The following is a 13,744-nucleotide window of genomic DNA, read 5'->3' as shown; positions in this document are numbered from 1 at the left end:
TGACTATATGCTTCAATGCAACACTATGTTATAGTCTTTGGCCTATCCTTTAATGAGGTCATGTGTCTAGATGGAGATCATAGCACAGTGTAGAGATATGCACCACTATCCTTAAAGCAGTATATTTATTTCAGCACAGTCCCGTGAATGAGATAAATAGCTTTTGTTATAATCAGGTTGACTAGCTTAGACTGGCACCACACTGATTGGACTAGATGATATCTGCATCCAGGCACAGATTTTTTGAGAGATCTGTGAGTGTGTGTATTTTGCACATTGATTGCAACATAAAGACACCTGAGTTAAGCCACAAACTAGCAGGTTTATCAGAAGAATAAATGTACAAATGTGGCAGTTTTATATTACTGTACTTTACTTTTGTTATACAAGCTAGCAGTACAGAAGTACCTTAAATCCACCTAGTAACAACTGGTGTGAATATTTCAGAATTTGAGGCATCATATGAGTTGTGCTGACAAGAAATAACTTCACTGAAGAAAATCACATTAATTCACACTAATAAATGAATCTAAAGAAAATGTTTTGCATAAAAAAATAAAGACAGGATAGAGGGTAGCCTAACTGTGGAAAAGTCATGGTATCAGAACAAATTAAATCTTAGCATGAGACACAGTGCATGGCTTGCTGGTCCTCTTTTGAACTTGTGAATAGATTTTAGAATGCATCTTCTTCAGTAACTGATGATTCTGCTTATGTCCAAAATGAAAGTAGTGAAGTCTCGTTAAATAATATATTTTATTTTTTGTTGAAATTAGACAAAATCCAGAAGCTTTCAGTATATTTTTTATACCTTTTATATAAAAGTAATATATTTGTATTACTTTTAAAGTAAAAGTAGCCTAAAGATTCTTTTCAGTTATTTCTAAATTCCTAAAATGTCCCTTTTTAAAATTAAATTTCCACCTCTTCTATCCTTGCCTGAAGGTGACTCTTTTCTACACTTGAATAAAAATGCCAAAGATCATGAAGAATCAAATAAGTTTTTTATGAAAAATCCAGTGGCTGTTTATTGAAAAGTCCTAAAACCTGAAACTAGGTTTACCTGTACAATTTTTTGTACGATCCGCAAATAGCCTTTCAAGGAGTTAAAAAATTTACTGCTTAGAGAATACTATTATCCATATCATGGGAATCCAGCTACATGGCTCAGTTAAAACTCCTGTGCGGTAACAGGTTTTCTTAAATCTTGAGAAAAGCCATTTAATTATTATTAACTTCATGTTTCCTGCTGTAAAATGGCATAATATTAGTTCCTTATTTCACATTTGTGAGATGATGGTGATTAAGATGATTGCTAGGTAATGTTGTAATGAGGATTCAAGTGATTTCACAACAGTGAGCCCTATTTTTAAATTTAAATTCTTTAAACATTTGGGGTTTTCCACTCCTAAAATATGCCTGTAAAGGCTTGACAATGTTGAAATAGTGTGAACACGCCATTCTCAGCCTATAGAAACAGATGGGTAAAATACAAGGTAAAACAGTGTTTATTATGTAGGATTGTAAAATGAGCTACAAAATGGACGCAGATGAACTCTGAGCAAAATTATCCATGGAAACAAGCCACAGTCAGGTACGTGTTATGAAAAGCCACAAGCTAATTTTGTCTCTAAGCAGTACAGATACAGAAAATGATAATTTGGTGTCCATTTCCTAAACCTCAGTTGAAGGCAGCACTCGGCAGAAGGGCCAAAGGGGATCATTACCTGCGTAAGCTGAACGCAGCGCCAAAGGCTGCAAAGATTGAGAGCACAAACAAAAAGCCACGTTGCAATTAGCCTAAAATATTCTGATGGTCTCACTAGCTGGAAAATGGAGTGAAAACTCTCCAGGGGAGGGTTTGACAACTATTGCATGTACCTGAGTCAGGACTATTGAGATAAGTGTTATTGTCAACAGGAAGTTTTCCTTTTCAAACTGCACATCTAACAGCAATAAAATAAAATAAAGGAAGAAGCACCTCAGGACAATACTGAAGGGAGATAAATGTGGGGTTGCTGAGGAGTACAGATCCCTCCCAGGAGCACTCTGTTGCTGAGGGCACCCCCTCTCTGGCTGCACCCAGTGCCTCTGTGACGGCTCCTGTCCCCTTCCCTCCAGCACAGGGTCAGCTGAAGACCTCACTGGAGCTCCACAGTAGCATAATGTAGAGTAACAGCTATGGCTCCCAAGTAGCTTTTCAATATATAGGGAACAGTCACGTGTATGTTATATGACTGACACAGTCTACAGAGGTTCCTCTTTTTCAGGAATTGTATTATAAGCTAGCAGCTACCTAAGCTTTGGGGGTTTTATTTGCTGTTGTTTAAAATAAAGTAAGCAGATGAAATTTGCAAGACAGTTTGCTGGCTGGCCTCCCAAAAAAACAGAAGTGTTTGGTATTGCACAAGATGACACCAGAAAAACTCCACAGCTTTGTTTATTTACAAATTGCACTCACCAGTAAACTAATTCTCCTAAAGAATACTATAAGAAGCCAAAAGATAAAGCATGGCAAAAAGGTTAGTGGCACAGATCTACATTTGAGTACACAGAATTACTGTTTACAGTAACGTCAACAGCTTACTGAAAACAGTGAAAAGAAATTACCTTTGGCACTTGACATTTAAAATAAATTTAAGTATAAAGCAACAGAGCCCCTCTAGGTGTCACATTGCAAAATACTTCTAAAAGGCACATTATTGTCTCTATGTATTTAATATAAATAAATTAATATTTTAAGCAAAATGTATTATTTTATGCAAATGGGAATTAAATAAAAACTTCTTTTAGAAAACAGTTCAATATAGAATCATAGCATCATAGAATGGTTCGGGTTGGAAGGGACCTTAAAGATGATCTAGTTCCAAACCCCCTGCCATGGGCAGAGAAATCCTCCACTACACCAGGTTGCCCAAAGCCTCATCTAACCTGGCCTTGAACACTTCCAGGGATGGGGCATCCACAACTTCTCTGGGCAACCTGCTCCAGTGCCTCACCATCCTCAATGTAAAAAATTTCTTCCTTATATTTAATCGAAAACTCCCCTCTTTCAGTTTGAATCCATTGCCCCTTGTCCTATCATATATTTTTGTCTTTGTTTGAAAGACTGATTTCTAAAAATAGACAGTGAAGGAACTAAGGCCATTATGGTCTTTGGCTCAGCCTATACTTCAGCTCAGTCTATAAGACCTTTTTTTTTTTTTTGTACTTTTATATCTTATTGCTGTAATTGAAACTAACACTGAACTCACTTTTAATAGTGTGTTCATTTAATGCAGTGGACAATAGCGAAAATAATAAAGGCTGTTTAAAATCAAGCAAGCAAGCAAACCAACCTAAGGAGCGATAAGGCTTTAAAATATTTATCTAAATTCTAAGTTTCAAGCTTCTGATTTAGTTGCATTTCTGATATCTAGATGTTGAAACTGGCAAAAAGAGAGTTTCTCAATGTCCATATAACAACTCCTCAGTATCTAAGTGGCAAATTCACATAGGTGGAAGCCAAGGAATAAGAACAATTATTCATACTGCTACAGTTAGCTTCTAAAAAAACTAAAACTACTCACAAATTAGTAATCCTTATGACAAGATACACCTTTTTTGATCATTTTCTAAATGCTTTAAGCAAGTATTGTCTAGAATCCTCTCTGAAAGGCATATTAAAATCTTCAAGCAACAAAGGAAGATATTGTCTTTTCTCTTACTAAAAATTTCACTCACTGAACTTGGACCTTTCAAAATAAACCCATATACTATACTGGCAGGAACAATAGAAACTGAGTGAATAGTAAGAACACTAGCAAGTGTGAACAGTTTATTGTAAGAATAAATACAATGAATCAAAGTCAAGAAAAAACACTTTTTAAATACCATCAGTGATACTCAAAGAATTATTTTGGTCTTTCAAATAGAATCCAGGAGAAGAAAAAAAAAAAATCACAGAATCCACATATATCTATGTAAATCATCTATGCTGTGTATCTGACTTACACAATCTCACTTCTCTATATACTAGTTGGTTGTAAAAATTGTGAAGAAAAATGACATTTTTAAAATAAATCCTGACAAAAAGCTTTTTAATTTTATTTAATACCTTTGATATAACTTGAATATTGCTGGTCAGTATTTGATTTGCAATGTGTTCCACACATCGTACAATCCTGGTGCAGGCTTTGTCTTCCTTTTGAGCCATCCACAACACATGGTCATCGACCAACATTATATTGCTGGCAATTTCAATGAGAGCATCCCCAACCTGTAAGAGAAAAAAAATAAACAAAACCCCAAAAATTATATTGTCTGGAAAACTCATAAAAGCAGGAAAAGAGTACAAAAGAGTGCAACTGAAAGCAGGCACCTTATTTCTCTTGGTAACCATCACTCAAAGACAGTTTTGATTCTATTAAGAAAATTAAATGGACTGAAAAAGAAAGACCAAGAAAAGAAAAACGCAAGTGATTTCAAGGAAAAGTTTCTTTATTCACAATTTCAAAGCTTATCTTCAAGATACACCACAAAAATTGAGTCTTTCATTGGGTGATAAATGGAATCCCAGAATTCTCACCCTCTTTCTTAAACTAATAAAAATTGACCATGTCCCTCTAAAGAACTACTTTGTGTTTAATCACAGGACTTCCAGGGGAAAAAAAAATTAAAAGAGAAAATATATTTGAAAGGTATTTTTGTTACAGACATAGTGGGGTAAATTTGAGATATAACTCAGATGGCTGACACAAACCTATTTCATCTCATTGGCTGTACAGATAGCGTGAGCTTATAGCTTTGGATGTTTTAATTCACTCTTATGGCTAACTCAAAGTGATAAATCTTTGTTTACCAGATGACATTTTGCAGATTTTGGTAAGTATGACTATGTCTTTCAAATTTTAATTAATATACTATATTTAGGAAGAATAAACATCACTGACTATTTTTTGGTGATTATTTCAAATTGAAATGAAAATATTTAATTTTTAAAACTCCAAAACTTGAGGAAGATTTCAAAATTAGTATTACCATTATTTTTGAAGGCAAAGATATGCCAAAGATATGCAAGTTTGTCACAAATAAACCTGAATAAAAAGGTATATAGAAGAGAAAAAATGACTGAGGGAAATACAGCTAAAGAAAAGTTCAAGAGGCTAAAAGGTAAAACTAATAGAAACAGGAAAACAAGACAAATATACCAATAATTCAGTGGGAAGGAGAAAAGAAAACTCAGCAATGGTGAAAAATGTTTAAGGAATGACTGAGGTTATGAAGTTAGTTCTGTGTTTTCAATAAAAAATACATAAATTTCACATGCATTGCAAGGGACACAGAAATAATGAGACTACATGTGAAATTTTATGTGACTGTTCCTGAAATATTTAATCTATTTTTGAGAATATAATTACTAGATAATTCTAGATGGCTTTTGACAATGTGACAGAGTTATTGATAAAATGAATAATAATAAAACACATTAAGAGACTGGAGTGATTTATGAGAAACGATTAAAACACACCAATCAGCTAAGCAGTAACTTACTGAGGGAAGAACAATAGTCTATAAATATACAAAAGGAGAGAAATAAGAAGAGGAAGTAATTTATATTATAATTAAATGCATTAATGAAGACTAAAGGCATGGCATTAAACAATACAAAAATTTGGGCTAATACATGTACATCTTCCTGACAAAAAGTTGTAGTACATCGCAAATATGTCCCCAGTGCAGCTGTTGAAGCTCTCTTGTTTTAGATGTGAACCACCAGATGGGACAAAGTACCACTAACTTGTATAAAAATGAATAATCCTGTGCTGACTGGGAGAGGTACTCCCCAGAGAGGAAGTACAGAAACTGTACTAGTTTAGCTAAAATGGTTTGAAACTTATTTTGGTAAATCATCTAAAACCTCTGTCCATGTATTTTCATTAATTTGTAATGGTTTTATAGAACTGTAGTTTCAGCTGCTAGTCAATTCCAAACGAATATACCTTTGTTCATATGTTTCCTTGTATTAAATGAAGTTCAATCTTATTTATAATTACATGTGTGCACCCTCATGCATGAAACCACTGACACTTTAACTCTACATGTATTTTTGTACCTTATGAGTGAGAGTTGAGAAATGGGTATTACTAAAGAGCCCAATGAATGAAGAACTTATTTAGCAAACTTGAGAGTGAGGAAAAAGTGTAAAGTTCAAAATAGAAGAAGGAAACAAAGACAAATTAGGAGAAATGTTCTAAATTATGAAAACAATAAGGGATTATTAAGTAAGAGATATAGAGATAACGGGTGGAGATGGAGATGTTTCAATACCAAAAACCAGAAACTGTAACCTATTTGAAAGGTGGAAGAAATCAATTAAAAGGTTAAAGATAGTGCTCAGTTTTAATGGATAATGCATCAGCTGCTAGAAGAATAAAGAGGCTTTATGGTAAATCTAAATGTTTCTTTTGGATGAGATCTTATCAGGATTCTGAGCCTAAACACAGTTGTAGCTTTGAAACACAATTCTTGCAGAACACTTAATAATACGCTTTAGGTCTGGCATATAATGATGAAATTGAAGTTGGAGACTTTCTCAAATTGGCACTAAAATGTTAACTGTTACAATCCCCAGAGTCAGAATGAAATGAATATTGTCAAACCAAAAGAAACAAATGTTTTAACTATAGCTATCATGTGTACAAAAATTACAGGTTATGAAATCTTTATGCAAGCAGTTACTCTGAAAATTAACAGTAAAAGCTATGATGAATGTTGCTGTTCTCTGTAAAAACCTATTTTTCCCATAGGGTTCGCATAATACTCTGATTAGATTTCCCTGTAAAAATGCCATACATCATGCTAAAATTTTCTGTAGGAAGTTGCACTTAAACATTTTCTTCAATTCACATGAAGTGATACATGCTTTCAAAACTCATTGAAAACCTCCCAGTGAAATGGAGAAAACCAAAGAAGCATGTGTAACTCCAGTGGCCAGATGGAGAGGCACCTTGATTTCATTCTAATAAGTTAGACATGGTAGAAATTAAATTTAAAAAGAAAATTAAAGACACGGCTTATTGAAATCCAATTTTTATTCCTAAGTAGCAATGTCTTTGTCAGTCAGATGAAATGGCTTAGCTGTCCTTTTCAGCATAAAGAAACATATCACAGTATACACAGAACATTTGCAATCAGAATACCAGCCATCAATTTTAGAAGCCACTCTTCAGTGTGTGCCTGCATACATTAAGAACAGGGCCATATGTGAAGACTTCACTTCTAAGTGATACTTTTTTTCAGCATAGAGAAGATATCTTACATCTTCAAATTCATCCACGAAGACAATTAACTTTTCCATTATATAAGCCAAATATATTACATCCATTTTATCCACGAAGTGGGAAGCACCTCTTGTGTAGGCTGTCAGCTGGCGGGAAAATTCAAGCACGGTTGTCAAATTGATGTGCATCTGAAAATACATCAGAATTGTTAGGTTTAATAAATCAGCTAACTTCATTCCCTTTTAAAAACTGGAGACCACATCCAGTTGTATAATGCATGCTATAATTTCACACAGAGTTATATGCATCAATAGTACCATGAACATAAATTTTTGGGACAAATGAATATATCTTCAGCATTAGGTCTTAGATTTCATCACTGTGTCACGACAACAGGCCAACAAATTCTGAAGACTTTTGTCTACTTTTTCTAGACTGTAACTAACTGGCCTGACAAAATATTATACCAGGATACTAACCTGGCATTTGAACAGGTTATCCCCAGAGGTTGTGGAGCCTCCATCCTCAGAGGTTTTAAAGACCTGAGTGGTTAAAGTCCTAAGAAACCTGACCTAACTTCATTGCTTACAGGAGAATGGACTGGATTCTAGAAACCTTCTAATTATTTTATTATCCTATAATTGCACAGACTCTCTTAACATAGTAATTATTCTTACTTAAGCATGAACACATCTGAAAACAAAGTTCCTGTAATGTTATCTCTCACTACTGATGGGAAGAAATGATCGAGGAAATGGAAAGCTGTAAAGGTTAGTATGGCAGTTACAGGTCTGTGCCATCCTCCATGCTGTTCCCTGTGATGCTCTTTTTTCCGCATTAATTTCCATCCATTTGCTTTTTTATCTTGTTCTGTCTTTTACTTATCCATCAGAAACCATTTAAGTACTGCTTTTTTGGAAGACATCAAACAGGCATTCTAAAGTAAGCTTCATTTCTGCACAGCACTTTAAAATATGTTATGGACAATGGCAATGAGGAAAAGCACTTCAGCTGACAAAACTCAGATGCAGGACTTCAAGAGAAAATAACATCTTTCTGGTAAAAATGCAGAGGGAGAGACAAAGAAGGAACTGAAATGAAGCACTGATGACTCCACCAACATTACTAATGGTCATCTAGACTCCAGGCACTCAAAGAAAAAAAATTAAAATAAAGGCACTAAATTCTGTTCATTTGTTCCTACTACAACTTGAATTACCAAACAAACGCATTGTCTTTCAAGTAAAACAGTTTGTTAAAAGTCCAGCTATCCCAAACTTGTGGCTGAACAGGCATTTCTTGCAAGCTATTCAACAAAATCAGTACTATAGAAGGGAAGCCCTGGATTTCATAACATTACCTGACTAAAAGCATGAAGAACTTGAGTTACTTCTTGTGAATAAGGACATTCAGAATAGTTTTCTTCATCCCAACGTCCAGTTCGATTACATTTACGCCACGCCTTAGACTCTCCTGCGCCATTGTGAAAGGCAATGGAGTTAAACGAATACTGGAGACATGGATGGTAAGCAGTTATCCCAGCCAAAGTTTTGGGCCATCTATGAACAACATGGTAATAAAAAATTACAACGTGAAACTTCCTATTTAAAGGCAAATTACAATGTAGCAACAACATATAGACCATATGAGAAATAAAAGGCTATTTTAAACATTACCTCATCATGTTCTATAATGAATTACTTTGTTTCCTTGGAAAATGTATGAGTCTAGTGGGTCACACATTAATTCTACATTAATTCCATGAAAGTGTTTGGTTTTAAGGAAAGTATATGGATGACATTTCCCCTTAATTCGTCTTTGTAGAGTGCACAAGGCAGAGCAGTAAGTGCATAAAGCTAAAAAACCCAAAACCCTATTACTAAGTGCTGTGAAAGGTAAACACTCAAAATCTGCCTTTGCTTTCCATTTTGACACAAAGCTCTGTCTGCAACAAAGCCCTGAAAAGCAAGAATCCCTGAATGTATCAGAAACCAATAAACAAAATTTCAGCAGATATTATGTCTCATGGAGGAGGAAGGATCTAGTCCTCAAAAATTATCTATTTAGATATACATGATTTATGTAGTGTGATTCCAAAAAGTATTTGAGAACAAACTATAATTCAAGAGCAGCCAGAATTCTTCTATTTCGCTCATGGATCTATCATACAATAGTCCTTTTCTGTGTATCTGCTGCATTCTCTAGAACACCACAACGGGGATCTATTTCTTTTGGTACCAAATCCTTCATCATTTCCAGGCTAGTATGGACATAGCAAGATCAGCTAATTGGGAGAAATCAAAAAAACAGAAGTGTATCATCAGCGAGTCAGCATGTCTGGAAAGGATATGGTTCTTTAATTGCACTGATGTAGTGACTGAACCCAATCAATCAGAAAAATATTCTGCCTGATAGTGAAGCCACACCTTGACCATGAACGAAATATTCATATTAGCTCCTTTTAGTTATACAATGCAGGTCCACTTGGACATTGTTACATGGGCTTTGTAAGTTTTCCTTGTTTCAAACAAAGAAAACGTAAGAAGAAAAATATTTTTATATGTCATAGCTAACAATCACTAGAATAATTCATTTTGTGATGTAAAAACAGTTGATGCAAAATAAACCATGACAGGAGCTTCAAAAAAAAATGTGCAGTAGTATATTGTCCTTTTGACTCTGGGCTGAAATATTATTTTTAGTAAAACATTTGCATTCATGCAATTGGGCCACACTGCGTAGCAACTTACCTCAAAAGTAAAACTAAAGAGAGAATTCTGAAACTAGTATTAGCACAGCTAGCAGAATCTGGCCTTTATGAATAGGAATGATAGACATAACATTACCATTTACATTTCAGAATGATCTTACAGAGAGCTGAAAAACAAAAAATGAGCCAAATACGGCCACCACAGGGAAAAACTCTTGGTACCTAAGGCCAGTTCATTCCGACTCACAGTGCCTAATTCTCACTGCAGTCGTGCAATTATAAATGCCACCTAGGCTGGTCAACTGAAAGAACCACACTTCCTTAACAGTTGATGCTTTTTTTCCCTTTTCTTCTCAATAAAAGAACTGTTCTTTCTAGCTTTGCTTTTGTGGTTCAACTCTTTCTACTTACATACTCGCTCTGATACCAAAACTTCAAAGACCTTTGTAAGAAAAATTACTGGTGCGATAGCTGCATCTCTGAGGATAAACCTTTGGAATAGTTTCAAGTGCTAATGCTGAGTTTGAGCCTGATGCATTCTCTATAATTTTAAATTCATTCCCTCAAATGCCAGAAGAACCTACGGACTCAGCATCCTTTTGATATACATTTTAAAAATAAATTTATATGGATTTCTAGAAAGATGATCAATAGGGAGAGAAATGTGCACTCCTGTTCTTTTGATTTATATAAAACGACAAAAATGCCCCTGGTGTTAGTTTGCGCAGTCTGTAGAATTTATATATATTTATTTATGAGGAGAAGGATGTCATTTTATGGCAAGAACATGAACTTCACGAAGTTGTCATCTAAAAGATTCAGTATGTGTTATCTGATAGAAAGCATACATATTTTAAAAGATCTCATTAAAATACATTTAAGCACGTCGAATATGAGAAAACGCAATGGCAGTTTTTGTGATGACAAAGAAAATCTATAATAGATTTTCAAAGATCTCTAACGGATTTTAATCTATATATGAATTAAATATGTATATATGTTCAGCAAATGTGGTATACTCACTGAGACTGAGTGTAATATGTAATAAAATAGCCTCGTAGTAAAAAGAAAACAGATTACGTGAGTCAGTTTCTCCACTTCTAATTCATTCTTTTATTTTTATTCAAACACAAGAAATAGTAGTAAAAGGCCTTTGAAAAAGTTTTAAAGGTAACTTAAAAACGAACAGAGGCTTTCAGGTCAGAAGTATTTGAAGAAAGCTCTCGCATTAAAGAGAATCTTCTCGTCTGCTTTTCCTTTCATTAACTATTCAAGCTGAATTCTTATCATAATTCACTTGGTAACAAATTACCTTCTTGATTTCTCAATGGGAATGCCATCATACATCAGTGTTATTGTCAAGCAGGTAATTATATTTTGCGTAAGAGCTTTATGCATATCACTGAAGTATTTTAGATCTAACTGAAAACAATACCAAATTCCACAGAATCCCTAACTTTTTCTTCATTTATGGGGATTAGAAAGAAAAACAACCCATCAGCATATGTAGATAAAAGTAAAGATGAAACAAAAATTACATTTAGTAACAAAATTGTGCAGACTCTAAGATTCAGATAGCAGGACGGATGTGTTTTCTAATCATGTGATATACCAGTGGAACTGTGTATGTCCTTAAGCTCACCTCAAATGATCTATTTGTTTTACTAAGTAGTTTTACTGCTATTTTGATTCTCTTCAGTGAAATATTTTACTAATTATTTTATGTTATTTGTCACCTCTAATCTCAGCTGAACAAAACCAGCAGAACCAGAACAGGTGAAAAAAGTACTGAAGATTTAATATTTTAATGCTTTAATGCAGTGTTATCATATTCTATAATTTAGAACAGACCAAGAGAAATTTTGAACCCTCTCTCATTTAGCTGTAAAGAGCCTACATCTTTTGAAATTTTCCATACTCTCACACTGAGGAATTAGAAGAAAGATTCTCTGACTTTCACAAACCACTGCTGCTCTTGAAGCACTAGCTGCCATTTCCCATAAAAATCACACAGTGCTCCTCCTTCCTAGTATATTACATAAAAATGACAAGTAAAATAAGTGACATCTTCGTAACTGACACTGAAGTATCATGTAAGCATGAATAGAGTCATTATCTATATTAATATATATGAAACACAATCCAAAACCAGAAAATCATACCTGAAATCTCCCTTGTTGTTAATAACTCTTTCTGCAGGGCAGTAGGGTGCAGCTGTTTCAAGTACCACAATTTCTACTTGTTTTGTGCTATTTCCATAGGAATTGTTGACTAGACACTCCCAATCTCCATTTGCATCAATGTCAATGCTGGATAGGATAAGTTCACTGTAAAAATAAAAGATTAATTATTGTATATGCTTCATTATATAGAGATTGAGTCATTGGTGTTCTGATACTAACTTTTCTTCAGAGATTTTCTATGAAAATATAAAAACAGGTTTTGCTATATGTTATTATAGGGACAGACAATATGTGAATGATTGGTATTAAGGCTTTAGCAGCAACAATTTGAATTGACCACTAAGATCATGACAGCCTGTAACACAGATTACCAATCATCACAAAAGTATATCAGTTACGTAACAATGACTGTTCTCCTCTCCCCAAATACTATAAAATGTTTTTCTTTTTGGTGAATAAACAAGCACTTGAAAGTCAGAAAAGCATTTCAAGATGACAACACAACGAATTCATAGAGAATGCTTCCTTTCAGCTGCAATTGCAGTCCCTATGGCATTTCAACAGCAGAATCTGCTGCTTCTGTGGTGGCACGGGAAAAGTTTTCTAAAATAGTCATTGCCTTTGGAAGCCATATATAATTTTCCTGATATTTTCAAAATGAGATGAAGCAAAGGCTGATATTTCTTGCAGTACTTCATTATTCACAAACTTCTTTCACACTGTCCTTCACCAAGAGGACAAGAGTAGCCCAACATGAGCCAGCAAGGTGCGCTTGCAGCCCAGAAAGCCAGCTGTATCCTGGGCTGCATCAAAAGAAGTGTGACCAGCGGGTCGAGGGAAGGGATTCTCCTCCCCTGCGCTCCTCTCATGAGACCCCACCTGCAGCACTGTGTTGAGCACTGGGCCCCCAGCATAAGAAGGACATGGGGATGTCGGAGCAAGTCCAGAGGAGGGTTATGAAGATGATCCGAGGGCTTGAGTACCTCTCCTACGAAGACAGGCTGAGAGAGTTGGGGCTGTCCAGCCTAGAGGAGAGAAGGCTCTGGGGAGACCTTCTAGCAGCCTTCCAGTACTTAAAGAGGGCCTACAGGAAAGCTGGAGAGGGACTTTTTACAAGGGCATGTAGAGATAGGACAAGAGGTAATGTCTTTAAACTGTAAGTGGGTAGATTTCAATTAGATCTAAGGAAGAAATTCTTCCCTCTGAGGGTGGTGAGGCACTGGAATGGATTGCCCAGAGAACTTGTGGATGCCCCATCCCTGGAGGTGTCCAAGGCCAGGTTGGATGAGGCTTTGGGCAACCTGGTCTAGTGGAAGGTGTCCCTGCATGTGGCAGGGGGTTGGAACTAGATGATCTTTAAAGATCCCTTCCAATCCAACCATTCTATGAAGTACAAAATGTACTTCTTAGTATCTATAAAGTTGCATTAATTCTTTATAATGAGTATTAGACAAGCTAAACATAGAGACACTTCGTGGCTTCTGTCACAACACAAGCCTTGTGCATGACCGCCCCACACCAATATCTAGCTGCCTAAGATAAATACTCTATGTATAATGAGAGAAGAAGGAAATAATTTCAGCAACATT

General features: G+C 35.2%; 1 protein-coding gene across 1 annotated transcript in view; it reads right to left on the bottom strand.

Moving 5' to 3' along the window:
- The window catches only part of LOC104378168 (adhesion G protein-coupled receptor A3-like), a 293,441-nt gene that overhangs the window by 128,030 nt on the left and 151,667 nt on the right, over window positions 1–13,744 (bottom strand). Inside the window, exons 8-11 of the mRNA XM_086616497.1 lie at window positions 12,135–12,299; window positions 8,623–8,821; window positions 7,301–7,450; window positions 4,097–4,258 (exon numbers count right to left, since the gene is read on the bottom strand). Of these exons, the coding sequence (XP_086472623.1) occupies window positions 4,097–4,258; window positions 7,301–7,450; window positions 8,623–8,821; window positions 12,135–12,299 (676 nt within the window). The remainder of the gene's footprint in view (window positions 1–4,096; window positions 4,259–7,300; window positions 7,451–8,622; window positions 8,822–12,134; window positions 12,300–13,744) is intronic.

Source organism: Tauraco erythrolophus, chromosome 9 (assembly GCF_009769465.1).
Source record: "Tauraco erythrolophus isolate bTauEry1 chromosome 9, bTauEry1.pri, whole genome shotgun sequence".
Classification (NCBI taxonomy): Eukaryota; Metazoa; Chordata; class Aves; order Musophagiformes; family Musophagidae; genus Tauraco; species Tauraco erythrolophus.
Note: the sequence above shows the minus strand (reverse complement) of the source record. Positions and strands in the feature narration are given on the sequence as shown.